This window comes from Grus americana, chromosome 1 (genome assembly GCF_028858705.1).
Source record: "Grus americana isolate bGruAme1 chromosome 1, bGruAme1.mat, whole genome shotgun sequence".
In the NCBI taxonomy this organism is placed as follows: Eukaryota; Metazoa; Chordata; class Aves; order Gruiformes; family Gruidae; genus Grus; species Grus americana.
Window position 1 is genome coordinate 25,356,222 of NC_072852.1, and position 18,415 is coordinate 25,374,636.

Below are 18,415 nucleotides of genomic sequence, written 5' to 3' on the forward strand. Positions count from 1 at the left end.
AGCATAGCAAACGAGTACTTGAGAGATGCCTGGATACTGATTTTACAATTTATAATCCATTCCTGATTTAAAAAAATACCCAGCCCCCATCCTCGCCCAAAAAATACCTGCTGGAAAAGATAAGTCAGTAAAAGATAAACCGCCCACATTGACATTAGGTACAGCGCATGGTCCTTAGCAGTGGAAAAGAAGCTGAAAAAGGGCACATTGGCTGCAGTAACCATCAGCCTGTTTGGGCATCTGGTCTGTCCTCCTGCACCTTCCGTGTCTGGCAGTACCCGGGGTCGCTGACAGACACCTTCCAGCTGGTGGTGGTGTACGCCCAGCTCAGGAGAAGGGGGAATCTGCCAAGCTACCTCTCTGGTTTAACCAGAGGATTTGAGAGTGGTAGTTGCTAGCTTTAGGGGAGATTGGGACAATATTTGACAGAATTTTTACAAAATAATTTTAAGGTGCTGTATACGTTCATGGTATATGTTTTAGCTTTCAAAGGTTTGCGTCGTTGTCGATGTCTTCATTTTCAGGTTTGACAGATTTAAATTCATGTAGCCTTTGAAAATATGCAGGATCCCACTGGGTAAGTTTTATTCTAATAAAGTTTGGCAACTTTATGCCTGGTCAGTACACTGCAGTGACTTGCAGGAGTGCAGCTGATTCAGGTAGGTTTGTTATGCTCTGAAAAGGCCTGAGGATACTTCTGCTGGTGTTTTTTTCTGTACTTACAAATTCAACTCAAACCTGCCTCTTCTGAGGTAGGCTTGGTGTAGACATTAATTCTCATCTGTCAAGTACTTTCTTCAAAGCATGTGTCTTGACCTGATACTGCATTTCTACATTATTGAAGTCTGTATTTCCCATACCCTGCAGTTATTGTGAAGGTTTTGTTCTGTTTAATCTATAATTAGAAATAGAAGGCGGCATCAAGCTACATGATTTGAATTTTGAGCTTCCATCACATACCAAAGGGTTTCTTCTGCCACCAAGAGATCAGCCTTTTATGGAAACAGATCTAAGGTGTGAAATGTGGAGCCAGCAAAGGTTTCCCCAGAACTGCAGAGGAGAAGGCATTTCCATTGACCCCATCAGTGCATGGCAGTCTCTCACACTTATGAACTTGAGATGCAGGCCCTGATGTCAGTATGACAGCCCCACAGCTCCTCAGTTTAAGGAGGAGACACGGCTGATTTCCAGAAGCAGCTAGCTCATGTTGGAGCAGAAGGGATGCAGGCTCACGCATTCAGTCCGTACTTACAGCTTTATATACTCCCTGTTGGGAAGCAGAGGCTGGGGATTGCTCAGCCTCTGCTGCAGAGTCACCAGTAAGCATGAAGCCACAGAAGAGTTGTTGTCTGTACTTAACATCTTCTCCCTTCAAGGCATTTAAGATGTGCTTAACCGACAGGAATTAGTATTTACTATGTTGCTTGTCTAATATTGTTCTTTCCCTCTAAAAAAACCAAAATAAATCCAAACGTGAATGCAAAGAGAAGATTTTGCTTGCTGGAGGATATTATTATGTCTCCCTGCTGACCACTTTAAGTATCTTCAAACAAAAACCAAATCTCATCCTTTATTCTCTGTTCTATACAAGCTGGAGGACAGTTGGACAAACTCAGTTTTCTGCTGAAAGAAAAAATGGAGACACATGCTGCACAGAAGGGGAAAGGATGTTATTTGGATTTGGGTTCTGCAGAACCTGAGCTTCTGGAGTCATGGTCTGTGTCAGTGGTTGTGCGGACCTCTGTGCACAATGTCACTGAATTTAACTTCTAGAAAGTGAGGCAGGCTGCATCTTTGAAGCTAAGTTTCTTCTAATAAGGAAATGTTAAGAACTTAATTTATTCAAATATCTTTGAAATGTGTCGCACAGTTTTTATGTGACTAATGCTGATCTGGCCACTTCAGTAATTTTGGTATGTGCATTTGTACATGCAACAACTGAGAAAGCATGAAGAAGCTTTCAGAGTTTGGAGTAAACACTTCTGAAAAATCAGCCTGATGGTTTCTGAAACTCAGGGATCTGACACCACTTTTCCTTGTTCAGTACTTTGTGTATGAAGATGTTCAAACCTAGTAATTCAAAGTGACAGCCATTGTGCTTGCTTAGCACACATGTGAATACAATGTGAGAACAGCAGGTGGTGTTTAATGGCTGATACTTTTTGAATATAAGAATATTTCAGCCTTGTCGCTCTGACTATTCAATTAAAAGGGAACTATTGTCTCACAACCTGCTTGTCACAGTCAGCTGCAGCCAGCAATAATTAGCTGTGCAGTTATGGTTTTTTTCATGGGTGCTGTTGCTCTGGGTTTGATTTAAAGACACTAAAAAAATAGCTCTTCTGGCTAGGTACCCATACTTGCATGACTGCCTAGTTTCTGAATGCCTACTGCACCGGGCATGTTGGTTATCCTCTGTGCTGCGTTCAAAGGGCCGCTGAGCAGAGACAATTTTGTACTGTGAATATGTTAAATTAAAGCCTGCTATCCTGGGGAATGTGTTTCTCCATCATGTTTTGAAATGACTGAGGTTTCACAGATCTGAGTTTTTCTGTCTTTCTTTTTAAGTTTGGTAAATGATAAGAGATTGTTTCCACTCCCCCTTTTTCTCTTGCTTCCCGAGCAGTCTGCCTGTCAGCACCCTGCTATGTCTGGCTGAGTGTTATTGTTTCCATGCTAACAGGGGTTTTCTCAGTAGCTTCTCTGAGAATGCCTCTCATCAGAAATTCTCCAGATAGTTTTCATTCAGACATGCTGTCTCTTAGATTTGGGGGACAGGCTGTTTGGAAAGGACTTAAAGACAACTTTTATCAATTGCTAAGATCTATTAAGGTAAGGTTCAGCTGGCAGCATCAGCGGAAGACCATTGATTGTATAAATTGCAGTCTTCCCGGTTCTTTGTCAACAGTATTTTAGATAGCTCTTTCACCGTGCGCCTGTTCAGTTTTTCTCTTTGATTTTTATTTCTTTTTAACCACCTGTTACCCAACACCTTGTCTCAGTGTTTCAGCTGTAATACAATCATAGCTGAAAAGCAAGAAATCGCTCAATAGGTGAGATGATGGAGCTTCTGTAAAATACTCATAAGCTCCCTCAGTGATCAAGCTCTTATTAACCCTTTCTTTAGGGATTCCCTAAATGAGAACTTCCGTAGGGAAGCTAATTTCAAGAGAGCCATCTCCTTGTCCACTTCCAACCTTGTCCCTTCCCTTGAGCTTCTTTTGCTTCATCCTCCTGGTAGCTGCGCATCATGACTTAACCCTTAGGGAACACAAGTGCAGTGCTGTGCTTGGCAGGCTGCTTCTGGGGCATTCAAGGGAACTTCACTTCTTGTCACACTGACAGCAGCTGCTGGCTTTCTGACATTAACCTGTCTTTGGGCAAGGGGCTGACGCAACTCAGAACAGCTCCAAACTTTCAAGTTAGGGGAGAAGGTGATTTGAGTCAGTAGATATTTCTATCAAAAACAGGAAAGTGTCCCCTAAGTAAGGCTGGGGCCAGAGTTACACAAACAACATAACATTAAAGGGTGTATACACTGTTACAAGTCATTTATTTCCTATCCCAAACCAGCATCAATAATTTTTGGTCTATAACACTATTTTCAAATCAGTAAAACAGAGTGTATTTAACTAGGAAATTTTCCTAAGATCTTTGCTTAGACAATGACCAGCAGCATCAATTTACATGTGCCAGATAATAATGGGTGCTTATTTCATAACATAAAATTTGCCTGGCCTCTCTGCTTGCAGTGGCATCTTTTCAAATTACTACATTTTAAAACACAAAAGAAAAAGCCTTTCATACAATGAATTAATCCTGTTGTGTGATGAAAGCTTCAACAAATGCAGTTGAGAGAGCGTGCAATGTTATGTGTCGGGTACTCACTATTTTTCATAGTTTTAAATAATCACAAATTGACTTAGAAGTGTCTCTGATAGAGCACGGGAGGTAGAGAACTTGGTTTCTCCAGTTCATTGTGGGGTTTTTTGCATGACCATGAGTGTATTGCTTATTCTGAACAGAGCTCGCAATGCTGCTCATGATTAAGGCCATGTGACGTAAGATTGAGTTCTCAATTGCCTGTAACTTAGTCAGACCTTAACTTTTGAGGCTAAAACTTTTCGTCCTAGGTATGGAGGAAGATAAAAAGAAAATATGGGTTTGGTCAATGGCAAAAAGCAATCATTTATGGCACCGTTTGTGGTCTGGAAGAGCACACCAGGCATGGGAACTTCTTTTATCTAATAAAATCTTCTGACTTTCCTGTTGGGGACCCTGCAGTTTGAAGAAAGGACAGGAAGCTGGGTGTCAGAAGGAGCAGCGGCTCCCTAGGGTGTTAGGGAGCAGGGTAGGATGGGGGACACCAGGGCAGCCCCAGGCATCGGGCACCTCCCTGGAGATGGGGACAGGTTGAGGGTTTGATCTGCTGTTTGAAGATGGCTCGGGCAGTGTTATGGACAAGAGACTGTTGATGGGCTGCACCTTTATTTTCTTTAAGGCTGTGTGGTGTGAGCTGTACTGAAAAAGAGATAAGGGTTTTCTGTAATAGCATGTTAAGTGTCTTCTGCCTCTCAGCCAGGGCATTAAGAAGCAGCTGCAGATCTTCTTCACTTTAATGTATTTTGCTTGTGACAGTGAGCCAAAACTCAGAATAGTCTGCTCAGAATTACCATGATTACCAAGGTCTGATGCCCAAGGTCTGAGATCTCAAAATGCGTCCTAGACCACCCCAACTTGTAAAATCTATCTCATTTCAAATACTTGGGTTAAAAGAGTGGGTAACTCCAACGCTTGGGTTCAAGTCTTGAATATCATGGGTTTGGGTGGAAGTAGGAGACAGGTAGGGGGAGCAGCCAGGATGCAAGGACATGAGTTGGCTGTAAATGAACTCAGCTGCAAGTGTGGGGTGGGGGAAAAAGTAGACATTATCTGGATTTTTCTCAAGTGTGCATATGGCTTGCCAGTCTGCTTGCCTCTTAGCTTCACTGCTACCTTTTGAAGGCTGCATTTTCTTTTGACAACAGGACAACTGTGGCCAGGAATGCTTACGTTGAGAGCTTTATCTAAACATGGGAATACCAATAGCAGGTATTTCTGCACAGTGCTTTTGACTTTGAACCTTCTGCTTGGTTATCTGCTCTGAGAAAGCAAGATTGTCCCAAGTTTGGTTTGTTCAAGCTTTCAGAGTATTTTGGACAACTCAACCTGTTTTCTTTCATACCTTTAAAAGAATATATGATCCGTGTGCCAGAGTTAAAAGGTGCTTGGCTGGGTTGACCATTTGGCTCAGATGTGCTTAAAATAACTACTTCTCTTGTGATACAGCTGGAGACTTAAATACACAAGTGAATCACAATAAATGATGGTTAGTTAAGTCATCGAATGATATTAGCTTCATATTTTTCAACCTGTCATATTTTAAGTCCAGGAGAGAAACATTTTCAGTCATTCACAATTAAGAAACAGTGTTTTGAGAACATCACCTTGCACAAATTCATAAATGTGCTGCTCTATAATATTTAAGATTTCTGTGTTTATTTTACATATAAATCAGGAGAGACATAAAATGAACTTGCCACTTTTTCAGTTACAGTGTGGTCTGAGGAAATGTAATACTAGATATAATCAGACCACGTGGTCAATTATTTTTAATGATCATGAGATACTTGAATTTACTGAATTATCTCAACCCACACAGTTCTCATACTATTAATTTGCCTTAAATCAGCTGAAGCAATGTCATGCACAGCAGCCATGTTTGTTGTGTAACATTCTGGTCATTAGTAGTTCATTATACTTTTTCATGCAGATTACCTGTTAGGTTTACTTATTGTAAACACAGTCCTAGACAAACTCATAGTTCTCTGTGCTGCTGCTGAATAATGTACTATGGTGATATGCACAAGTATAATAATAAAATAAAATAAAATAAAATCCATAAACCTATGATGTAGTAGGAATTCTATGAAACTTTTAGAAGTTTTAGGCACAGTTAAAGAGTCTCCTGTGAGTTTTAAATCCCCCAGAGAAGACGTATGAGTTGATACCACTGTATTTTTTAAAGCACATTACAGAACAACAGGTAGAAGATTAAAATCCCTTAAGCAGTGCTTGAAAGGAAATCTGAGGCAGAATAGCTTAGAAAGTTTCTCCATGGGCAATGTCAATGACATTGCATTGCAGTGTGCCATAGTGGAGAGAATGCTTTTAATACAAATTTCAGCAACTTTTTACTTTTCCTGTCAAGGAACAATTGCCCAGTGTTTTGTTTTCAGTGATTTCATGGGAACTTACAGTTTGTGCCACCTGTTGATGTGGTACACAATGGTTAGTATTGCCCTTAAGGGCAATATTACTATGAAGGTTATTGCAAAGATAATTAATGCCTGTCAAATGCTTTGTGTCCATGCGTGTAGGTGTGTTTTTGTGTAATGATAACAAGTTTGATGACAAAGTTCTTTTAGCTCTCATTGTTTAAAGCTGGAAGGCATGACAAAGTATAATAGAAACACAACACAGTGCATACTTAAATGTTCTGCCAGATACTTATTCATTGTGAGAGGTTTGAAAACGAAGCTCAAAAATACTTCTTTAAAAATTCAGAAGAGGAATTGTCAGTACTGAAGTTATGAATTAATTATACACTTGTCTGCTTATATTTTCATCAGCATTCTAAAAACTCAAGAAGTTGACAGGAGAAAGATGTCATTTGAGATGCATGAGCTGTAATAAGCTGTTACAGGACAACAGGAACTGCAGCCTGTAGAAAAGAAAAAATTCGTAACATCACCTACAGTCCTATGTGAATGCCAAGTGATTAAATGCAAGGAATGAGTAATAATTCTGTTTATATAATCTTGCATTTAAAAAGATAAACAAACTAAAAATCGTTTTCTGTTTGATGCTTCAGAACTCAAAGGTTGCCATACTCATAATGCTTTTAAATGTTTTTTAAGGGTTGGCTTTTACTCAAAATGAAAATCAGCCTGTTTCTTGGGAAAGAAGGAATAAGCTCTGTTATAAATAGGGTTTGCTATGCATTTGCAGAAAGAAAAAAAAAAAAGTAACCTTCTGATTTATTAAAACCAGAATATATATCCTATATATATCCTATCTCTTTAAAAGGCACTGAACGTACTCAATAGTTCTGACAGGTTATTTCTTCCACTGGTGTTATAAAGGTTGCACACTTGATGAGGGGTGATGCATCATATTCCTCTGCTTCACTGGAGCTGCTGATATTAATGGGATACAAGAACGTGTTTCTGCAGAATACTGAGAGGAGAAATGGAAGGCCTTCAGCTTACGTCATCTTTCAGATTATTAGATCTGAATGACACAATTGTGGTATTTTTATCTTAATTATATCTGTTAGATTTATGCTTGCTTGGAGATTCTTACTGAAATCCTTGATTTAACTTTCCTAATAACACAGAGGAGAACAGAGTGTGTTTTATATATGTGGCACAAGGCACAAGGACTATGTATAAGAAATTAACTTGATGGTTAACGTTATGATTAATTTTACTTTTCAAGAAATAAAAGAGGTGAAGAATGCTACTTTTTAGAGTGTTGTTACTTTTGAAATACTGTTTCATGATAATGGTAATTCAGAACTCACTGAATGTTATGAAAGTCTCCTAAATAGCATGTTTAGAATATTTTAGAGTCTAAACTGATTAAGTGGTGCTTATAATAAGAATGAAAGGAAATTATGTTTCAGCAGCATTTAACTGCTAAACATGTGACTGTGGGTAAGGACTTCATTAAGTAGTAATATTTAATTGTACTTGCTATAAATGGATAAACTTTCTGGATAGTAAATAAATATTTAACAGCGTGTGACTAATATTAATCTAAAATTAATAGCTAGTAAAACTAGTAAGACATTTATATAAATGTTTTTACAATTAAATATTTAAAATCCAGTGTATTTTTTACTTTTTTTATGTCTACCACTGTAGTTTAAACAAAAGGTTTCTGTCATATCATTTGTGAACTGGATGTAGTATCTTACATTTATTATACTCTGTTTGCAGCAAAGATGCTTTGGAATTAATTTCCAGTTTCTGTGATTTTTACTATAATTGTCTTTTATTAATGCTATTGGTCAAAAAATGGAGTTGGTGAGAAAGCATATTTTGGTTTTCTTCACTCAAGCAATGCTACTGCTGGAGGGATGATCAGTTGCATAATGCTACAGCAGATTGGTTCAGTAGGATGTTGCCAGCAGAGCACTGAGTAATGTAAAAGTTCTTGTTTAATTGTACATGACCATTTTCAAGTGTCAACTGTTCCTTTTTGTTTAAAATTATTAATTCAGAATGAACTAGCAGAGGAGGAAATTTTATTAACTGAATTTTTATATGAAAATTCCCATTTGTAAGAAAATGAATGAGTTCGTTTTGGAAATTTGTCCTTTACAATAAGAAGATTGAGTCAACTGGTTTATTAGATTTATGAAACCTTTTTTAGTCATCTTTCAGATTGGAGAAGATGCAATAAGAATCTTCACTGCTTAGAAGGTTCCATTAAAGACTAGCAGAGTTTTTTTGTTATCAACTCATTGAAGTTTTTATTTTATGACTTGCAGGTAGTGTTGTATCCAACATCCAATAGCCCAAAGTCACCTGATCTGCATAAAATGATAGTCCCCAAAAACAGCCAAGACAGTGACTTGAAAATTAAACTGGCGGTGAGAATGGATAAACCACCTCACATGAAGCACTGTGGGTAAGTGTTCATTTTCTGGCTGTATTTTATTATATTCCTCACTGTGCCTGTGTTTAACCATATGAGGCTAAAACCATAAAGTTTATAAAACATAAATGTGTACAACAGTTCCTTTAGTATGGCATTGTGTTATATCCTCATTTTATACATAAAGTTTGGAATAGTCAGGAATAACATTCATTTCAGGTGTTCAGTGATGTGTAAAGACAGATGATGAGCTAACTTCGAAATGCAGAAGAGCACAGTGTCATCTAGAAACTGGTTTTGAATGTTACAATTTATAGCACTTGGGGAAAAAAAAAAAGTTGATATTTAGGAGAAACGTATTTTTCCATTAAAATAGGATTAATTACATACCTGAATGTGATGGTACTTGCAACACAGTCTCCCTTTTTCTTCTTTGTCCGCTGTATGGTATTTCCTTTGAAAGAAATTTGTGTATGAATACCAATTTAAGGATGTTTTTCTGTCTAACACTGAAACTATATGGAATAGGTTATTCATAAAGACAGCTCCCCCAGCCAACTGCCACCACTGTTCCTCATCCCAACTGCAAAACCAGGTAATATTGCCAACAGCAAGCTAGGCTGTATCTGTTGTTATAAAGCAATCACCAGGGCTGTTTTCCATCTTTCTAACTTCTTCTGAATTAAGGAGAAGTATGTTTCAAAAAAAGAGGACTATTCAACATGTTAATGTAGAATTAATGTAGTGGCCATACTATTTAAATTTCTTTTTAATCTCCTGTTAATATTCTGCTTGTTGTATACAGACAGCAATTGCCCAAATTTCCTATATTCAATACTTAAAAAACACCCCCAAAAAAACCTTAAATAAGTTTTGGCAAAGCTGTAATTCATTGGACTGGGATTTCCCAGGTATTGACCTCAGCCCTCATTTTGGTTTTGGGAAACTTTGACACAAATGATCAGGACTGTAACAATGGGACTTGCTGGCTGGAAGTCTGTGGCTGGTGATCAGGAGCTGGGTGGAAAGAGAGGGAAACCAGTTGTGGAACCAATGGGGGAACTGGAGCTACTGTACTTGGAGACTGGGACTGAGATGAGAAGACTTAGAGGTGAGGCTGCAAATACATGAATAAGAGAAATGGGATAATGAGGTGGGAGAGCGCAAGAATACCGGGCTGGCATGAGTAAGTTGGAGTGGAGAGGATGTACAGAGGAGAGAAAAGTCTTTGTACTAAAGCATGATGTTCTCCTGTCAGTCCCCACCCCCTGCCCCATTCATTTGCACTCACCAAACACCTCTGAAATGGTTTGGTGATTGTGGCACATCCTTGTCTAGATTCAGTCCACTAGCATGGTTTTAGTCTCCTGCTGCTGGAAGTTATTCAGCCAGTTGAAGCAGTGAATGCTGCAGGGGTGGCATGGTGCTGCCTGCGTTCTTCAGCAATTTGTCAAAAGGCAGCCATGGGGACGGGGTGACTTGAACATCACTAATCCATAATGCACGACCAATGTACCTGACTTGCAGGTGACCTGGTTCAGTTGTATACTCCATGCTACAGCTACATCAGGAATGTTCTGCTGCTATGCACCTATTCCAACAGGTAACTGGGAGAAGTCCCCATTTCTGATTAGGTCACTGATAATGTTGTGGTTGTGCTGTCTGCAGCTCCAGTTAGGGTACAGCATGCAACTTATTTTGACCTGGGACCAGAAACAAGGACAAGGCTCCAATGGCTCCTCCCATCATGGTCCTGGGTTTCCCCAGAGGCTTTCTTGGCTGGGAGCTGTTCTTCTGGGGCCTTCAGAGGGTCTTCCTAACCCTCCAGTTTGCTTCTCCATACTGGTGTATATCACTAGTCATCTTGTCTGAGCATTAAATGGATTGCTCAACCAAATCTTACTTTCAGTAATTTAATTCAATCATTATCCTTTTCATCTGCTGTTGCTGGTTACTTCCTCACATTGATTTTGAATCCTAATCTCCTGGCAGAGTTGTTTACTTCTTCATTTTACTTCATGGTCACAGCTGTCACTTTTCCAGGCAAATATTGTTGTTCTTCCCACCAAAAATGTTCAAGGTCAGTCATCATTTCCCTTCCTTTATAGCCATTAGCTGTAAAGATTATTACCTACACATTTGTCTAGAAAAGTTAGGGCACCAAGCGAGGGCTGTGTGGACTCCTCCACCATAAATGTAGGTGAAATGAAATAGAAGGTTAATAATTCCTCCGATAACCATTGAAAAGTTGATGAAATACTGTATGATGATGCTGGAATTGCAGTGAGAGGAAGGAAGAGGGTGTTTGGAGGGGAAAAAACACCGGCTGGAAGAATTATTAATGTGTACAGTCAGAAACCGTTAATGTTATGAAAAGCCATCATCATCCAGGCACTCTCTGCAGCTTTCTCTTGACTTCCTGGGAGAGTATAAGTATTAAGTGGACATTTGCTATTTTTTCAAGAGGGATTCCAACCCACTTCAACACACAGATTAAAGCTATTGTGGTTCTGAACTGATACTGCATTATCAGAGAAATCCTCATTTGCGAAGAGGCTGGCAAACGCGTGGTGGATGATGGACAGTATTACAGAAAATACAAAGGAATATTTTGTGGTTAAGGTAGTTGAGAGGTACCTTGAAGAACTGGCTTTTATTCCTGGTTGTGCTACACAGAAGGACCTGTCTATAAGAGACCGAAAACAAGCTTCTCTTGGTATTTTATTTGTTTCCTGTGCCAAATTTGATAAACTGGAATCTGATTTCATAGAGGTGCCTAACACTCACAGCTACTAGCTGAAATCAGTGGAAACTGGGCTGTAAATATACATTGTGCTTTTAGAGTCCAAATATCCTAAAAATTAGATCTTCATCTTAATATCTGAAGCCTAAAATTTTTAGTACTTCAGTTCTCCCGTTATGACGTGAGAATAACATCATCTCCCAGTGTCGCAGACATTTGAAGGTAAATCTTGGGAAGCAACTGGTAGAAAAGGTTCCTGCGCACCTCACGAGCTGGGGAAGGTGGGGCATGGTCACTTCTCGAACACATGGCCAAAGGCTTATGCTCTGCTGTGCAGTGTTCTTGCTGTGCCAGGCTCTGCAAGTCCCTGCTGAACCTGCATGAGGTAGAAAAGCAAATAACTCAATTCTCTCTATAAAGCAGTGTCTGCATTAACATGCAATGAAGCAAGCCATAGGAGAAAACAAACTGAAGAGCTGGAAGGCAGCTGCTGCTATCCTGAATGGTGAAAGGTCTGGGAGGCTTTTATTTTATTTTATTTTATTTTATTTTATTTTATTTTATTTTATTTTATTTTATTTTATTTTATTTTTAGTATATAGTCAGATATTTAAGCATAGTGTCATAGAGTACACAAAATGGAGAAATAAAAGGATGAAAAGATGTGATCATCCCTACTGCTGGAATTTTGGCAAGTTAGGAACTTGAATTTTACAACCTTAGTAACAGATTTTTAATGTAGTTAGTGTGACTATCCCAGTGCTCATTTCTAATTCTTCAGTTTATTTTTCAGAAACATCTCATGCTTTATCTTTGTCCAGTCTTTGAACTAGACAACTTACATTTTCTGCGTCAGTCTGAGTTAACAAGTTAACATACAAGATTCATATTTGTCTCATAGGAGAAAAAAGCAATCTGTTGGCATTAGGTAGTGCCTTTCGGCTGAGAATCTCAAAATTTATTAAAAATTGAATTAAAATTTTACACCACAGCCAACTGCAGAAAGAAGTGTTATATTAGATTAATGCTGTATAATGATTAAAAATAATAATGATACTAAGAAACTGTTCTTTCAGATATGGGAGCTACACTGAAATGTTTCCGATTCTGCAGAGTCAGCAAAACTCACAGGCCAAAGCTAATTTTGGGTTTACAGTTTTACTCCTTCAGAAAAGTTTCTCCTATTTAAGACTGACGTTACTTATTGACACAGGGGATGTGTTGGAAGACTTCAAAACCTGTCTCGCATTTATGCTTCAAGTATATGCAGTTTTACAAATTATACTGTCTTGTACTTCAACTGAGATTTTTAATTCCCAAATAGTATTCTGGACTACAAGACCTTCAGATCATGTTCTTTCTTTGAGTTGCCACAGTCATAACAAATAATTATATTTCAAATAAAATTATAAACTTGGTAATTTTTTTCAATATAAATTGTAACCTTTCTAAGAGCAAGAAATAAAACTCCTTATGACTCCACACTACTATGAATCTCAATCGCAGTTCATTTGTACCTCGGTGAAAAAGAGGTAGCTTTGCTAAGCACATTGCTTTTACACCAGTGTTTATGGTGACATCTTCATACAGTTATTCTTAGTATTACTCCACTAATGTGATTGTTAAAAGAACACTTGATCAAGGAAGCACTCCGTGATTTTTCTATGCACTCTGTTATATGCCTAAAATTAAGGAATACTCATATATGTCATACAGTAAACATAATCTTATTATTTATTTTAGATGTATTTAATTCTTGCATAAAAGGCTTTCAAAGTATGAAACAACCCAAAGGATATGTAACCATCCTTTTCTATTTAAACCCAGTCAGTAGATTACAAGGGGAAGCATGCACAGCTAGGAATTCTGAGTAAAGGTAAAGGTCACTCATTAATGGGGACTTGTAGAACAGTTCTCAGTATTGGCAATTCACAATGCTTCAGATTCCTTTCTCATAATTTGTAATGTATTTGCTGCCTTCTCATAGAAAGTGGTAACCTTTTCCTGGTCTAAAATGCAGAGCACATACAAGATATTTTTTATCTTCTTTATTAAGGTAGTAAAACCACCATCCATACAAAAGGAGGTTTCATAATGTTTCTATTAATTTCTTCTGTTGCAATCTTGAAGATAAAACAAATCATCAGAGGAAATAAGCAAAATTTGGCCTAAAAAATTCCTACATAAAATGCTAAAACCCTGTTTATTTCTGTTGAGTTAGAATAGCAGTGTTAGGGAAGTACTGTTTGCTTCAGGAAGGCTCACTTGGCTCTCCTTAACTCATAATTAAATTAGGGTTGAAAACCTAAGGAGGACAGGTTAATCCACTCAAGATGTTTGAGTTACTGTAAATACATTTTCTAATGTGGGGTTTTTTTAATATGCCTTTGCATATCCGTGTGCATTTAAAGCATGCATTATTTTTGAAAGTAGATTTTGTGTCAGTTGTCTGTTAGCATAGCCTAGTGGTTACTAAAGGGTATTGTTCTATTGCTTCCAATCCAGAAATAAAAAAGGAATATTGAGATTTTTTTCAAATAGCTTGCTTTAAAAGGATTAGTAATGCTTAATGGCCATACCTAAAAAAGGAAAATAAATAATAACGTAAAATTAAATTCTTAAAAATTGAACAGCCTAAACAGGACAATATTACAAAGTAGTATTATTTGCATTTGACTTTGGAAGTAAAACATTTCAGCATAGATCTTGTCCAGAACTTTTTCCAAGATTTGAAAGGCAAAATTCATTCTTGTAAGTTCTGTTCCGCTTTCTGCTATGACATGTTGCATATAGAAATGTAATATCTTTAATTTCTTAGACATTTGTGTTTGGAATAGACATTATACAAGCACTTCAGTATGTACATGCCCAGATTTTCTCCCTGTCGCTCATCTGTAAAGCAATTATTTTGGTGACTTTTTTGATCCTGTACTCTCTGAAATTGTAAGGAATCTGTGACATAATTTTTCTCTCACAACTTCTTTTTATTATTATTATTTTATGGGTGTATTTTCAGAATGTAAAGATCACTGTGAATTTGAAAATCTTTTAAAAAAAATTCTGTTGTGCACTCAGAAATGACTGAAATATTCATAGGAGAGCATTTATAAACAATAAATATAGCTTCTGGTTCCTGTATGTGACTGAAGTATCACATTTCTCCTCCTGCTGCCACAGTTTTAGAGCTAAAGGAGATCTGTGAGATGAATGCCCTGGTTAGCAGCCATCCAAGATGCAGAATTAGAGGATAAGTAATTTTCCCTCTCATTTTTATGACACTTGTCACCCATTGATAAAGAGTTCACTGGAGAGGAATGCGAGTGTAATTATCTCTGTTTTACGGATGAGCGAAATGAAGCACAGGAATGAGCAGAGATCACCCAAGGTCACGGGCAATTCAGTGACCGAGCTGAGGATAGCACTGGGGTCTGATGGCTTCTCAGTGGGTAGGGTTCTAGCATGTGACTGTCACCTGGATAAACCGTTGTCATAGCTACTGGTGAGCTCATAAGTCAACTGAGAAGAGCCACAGGGACAGTGAAGTTAGCCAGAACAATGGTGGTGGCAGCTCTTACATGCTGCTTGTCCATGGTCACCTGGCAAAGAAGGGCAGGAGGAGGAACAGAATTAGCTTTACAACTTCAAGATGTGTAACCTGAAGGCTGATCTGAAGATGAGATCTACTCCTAGTATTATTTCAGAGAAATGTGTAAGGTGACCACATTGAAATTACTCTATTTCAGTTCTGGGTTACTTTTACAGATAAAGTGTCAGGAATACAATCACGCTTCTCTTAGCAAGTGCTGCGGGATCCCTGTCACAGATAGGCCTTTGTGTTGTGTGTAATAAAATTGAAACCAGTTTCAGACCTTTTCTCTGAGCCAAAACACATAGATATGTCAGAATAATTCTACATTTTTTGTACCAACACTAAAAAGATTAAATAGAAACCAGATTTCAGCTAAGATAAAATGTCAAGTTTAGTTTCTTTTAGAACTAGTAGGTATACAATTGCTTCAAAGTGAATTAAAGCGTTGGAAACCTGTACGTATCCAACATCTTCAAAAATCCTACCTAATATTTTCTTATGATATGGTAATATGCACCATAGATTTCTTCAGTTAGTATTCTTTGCCACTAGATAAAAACAAGAACTTTCTAGATTACTTCTCAAAAGTTACTGAAAATACTTTTCCCATTAATGAAGACACTAACATTTTTCTCTTATGAAAGGGAAGGGGGGCTATCTAAGAGATTCCAGTTGCTCTTTCTCGTTTGTTAGCAACACAGTGCAATTGCCTGAACCAAATGTTAAGATATGTAGGTATTTATCTAACCATAGCATTTCTTCATCTATATATGTAAACTCTTCTGTATCTGTTTCTAACATTTAATTTGTCTTTCCAAGTTTGTGTGCAGCACATTTAGTTGAAACTGTAAAGTCAGTATATTAGCACCATCTAGCTTTCTGTTTGTTGCTATTGCACTTTTTCTTCCAGCTTAAAAAAGGGCACCAAAGCACCAACTTCAGCTGCTGCTTTGAAAAACAAAGTTCTCGCTGTCCTTTGCTAGAAAGATAGTTCTACCAGAAGGACGTTTTTCAGTTTGCGAAGGTCAACACTGGGAAGCATAAGCAAAGTCAAATGAAAGGAACTGTTGAGTTTGTTTGAATTTTGCAAACTTTACATAACATCAGATAGTTTGGATTCAGTCCTTTTTCTGATCATTAAGTCGTATGGCCTCACTGTAGCAGCCCAAAATTTAGAAATTTAGGCTATTTCAGAGTTGTCTAAGTTCTCTCAAAAGTCATTAGGTAGGGAGGAATACCTTGGCAGGGTTGTTTATCAATGCTAAGACATTGGCTATAGAAAAAAAAAGGAAAGGTACACTGGAGTTGGTAAGGTAAACTTTTCTCTGTATATATTGCATTCAGGTTCTCTACTAAATTAAAATAAATGCCTAATCACCAGACAACAGAGCTTTGGAAAGATGAATTACCAGAGTAACAGGTGAGCTTCAGTCATGTCATCTTTTTTCTTCTGCCTAATTCAGTTTCTCAAATCTAAATTCAGGTCAGAGATAAACTATGCATAGCTGCCTAAGTAATTTTTAAAAGCTAAGTCGCCTTTTATTTTGAATGAAACTCGGGCTACTTTGATAGATAGTAAGACAATTTTGCTACAGATAACCATGAAGTTCAGAGATATATCTTCACTTCTACTGATAGGTCTTCATTTTCTTACTAGCTATAAATACTGATCTTTATTGGTAAAATAGTGTCTGTGCATATAGTCTTATGAAGATGAATGAAATTAAGTAGATATTTTATGTGAAGTAAATGTTACTTCACTTAATTCCTGTGAGGATTTTTTGTTCGCACTGGTGGTAGTTTAGGGTTTGTGATGTCCTCTGACACATATGGCTTGTTGTATTTGGCAGCAGATATACTCGATTTGTATTTTTAACATCTGCCGTTTTGTTCAAAGCATCTTCTTATGCTATCATAAGAACAGCAGACTTGTAAGAAACATGGGTGGAGTATATCAATGCTCTTTATAATTTCTATTACAATTAGTCCTTATTAGTCTCAAATACACTTAGGAGTTAAATCTTTCTACAAATGTCTGACAGAAATTGCCCACTGTCATTTCCAACATCAGGCCTTCCAGTATTTTGGGATGACCTGTAATCCATATGCAAATGGGAGGTTATTAAACTACCTTTGTGCCATTAATGAAAAGATAATCCTCTGCCACTCATTCCTCATGTGTAGGTAGAGGGGGCCTGCCATGAAGGAAAGTCTCGATCTTCACTTGAGTCTTGATTCACTAACCATATAACCAAAAAACCCTCCTATTTCCTGAGGGTATCCCATTTGTTACCTAATGAAAACTTGTGTAACATGTTGAAACGCTGCGGGATGTACTATGTTGTTAGCAGTCTGCTGCAAAAGGATCCCATCACAGGAATCAAGTGTGTATTCAAGTCAGCTGGGTCCAGGTAAAACTTAGTCACTCCCTCTAACTATGATTTTATAGCGTGCACAAGTTTTTCTTGTCTCTCCTGTCAAATGGAACGATGTTTGCTGAGTGTAGTTGGTGTCAAAATTAGTGCCCAACTTGTCCTAAGAAGAACCTCATTCTCATCTACTTTCCAAAGAGTTCATTATAAGCTAGTGGGGATATCAGTAATATGGAAGATGAACAAAAGTAAACATAGCTGAAGGGAATTGTCTAGTAAAGAAACTTTATCAAGCAAAAGTGAATTAGAGGTTTCTTTCTATTCTAACAAAGTATTTCAAATATGACCATTTGAGGAGGTCAGCATGGGACTTGATGGCATTATCTTCTATACCAAGATCACCAAGGCGATCAGTACTGCATGTCATGGTGCATACCTTTAAGAAGACATGTGTGTGTGTGTCTAAGAGGGCAGATGCATGCAAAATTGTACTTGGCCAGCTCTCCAGCCTGACCAAAAACTATCTGACAGTGGGGTGCCAGCACCTACACTGCAAAACTGTTGGGGTCACCACCATGGTCACAACACTTTTGAATTAGAGGTGGCTCATATCTCAGACTCAAAGCATGGACAATGCCAAAATGTCATCTAACATCCAGCACCACATATTTATATGTGTAGAGTGTATTTTCTCTACTCAGTGAATGATCCTGCAGGATATGTCAGAAACTACTGTGAAAAGTATCCTGGCTGCAAACTTCAGAATACTTTATGAAACGTAGTCATTGCTGAATACCTTGAACTGGAAAGGACTGGCATTGCTGATCTGTAACTTAACTACTCTTCTTGCTGCGTGAAGTTACCTGATTCTTTTGAAACCATAAGAGCTTTTTACTAAAACCTAGGAAGAGAAGATTATCATTTTTTTCAGGAGTACCTCTCAGATGATAGTTGCTGACTCCAAAGATCCTAGACCCTAAAGACAAGTGTGTGAGTATCCATTTCTGC

The 18,415-nt window shown here is 37.9% G+C and overlaps 1 protein-coding gene across 12 annotated transcripts in view; it reads left to right on the forward strand.

Annotated features, from left to right (window-relative positions):
* CADPS2 (calcium dependent secretion activator 2) overlaps nucleotides 1-18,415 on the forward strand; it is a 508,886-nt gene that overhangs the window by 162,195 nt on the left and 328,276 nt on the right. For all 12 annotated transcript variants that reach the window (XR_008574138.1, XR_008574139.1, XR_008574137.1 and 9 more), the window contains exon 8: nucleotides 8,597-8,736. Coding sequence is in view for 8 of the 12 variants with exons in the window: in XM_054803630.1 (XP_054659605.1) it covers nucleotides 8,597-8,736 (140 nt within the window). In the remaining 4 variants the exon portion in view is untranslated. The remainder of the gene's footprint in view (nucleotides 1-8,596; nucleotides 8,737-18,415) is intronic.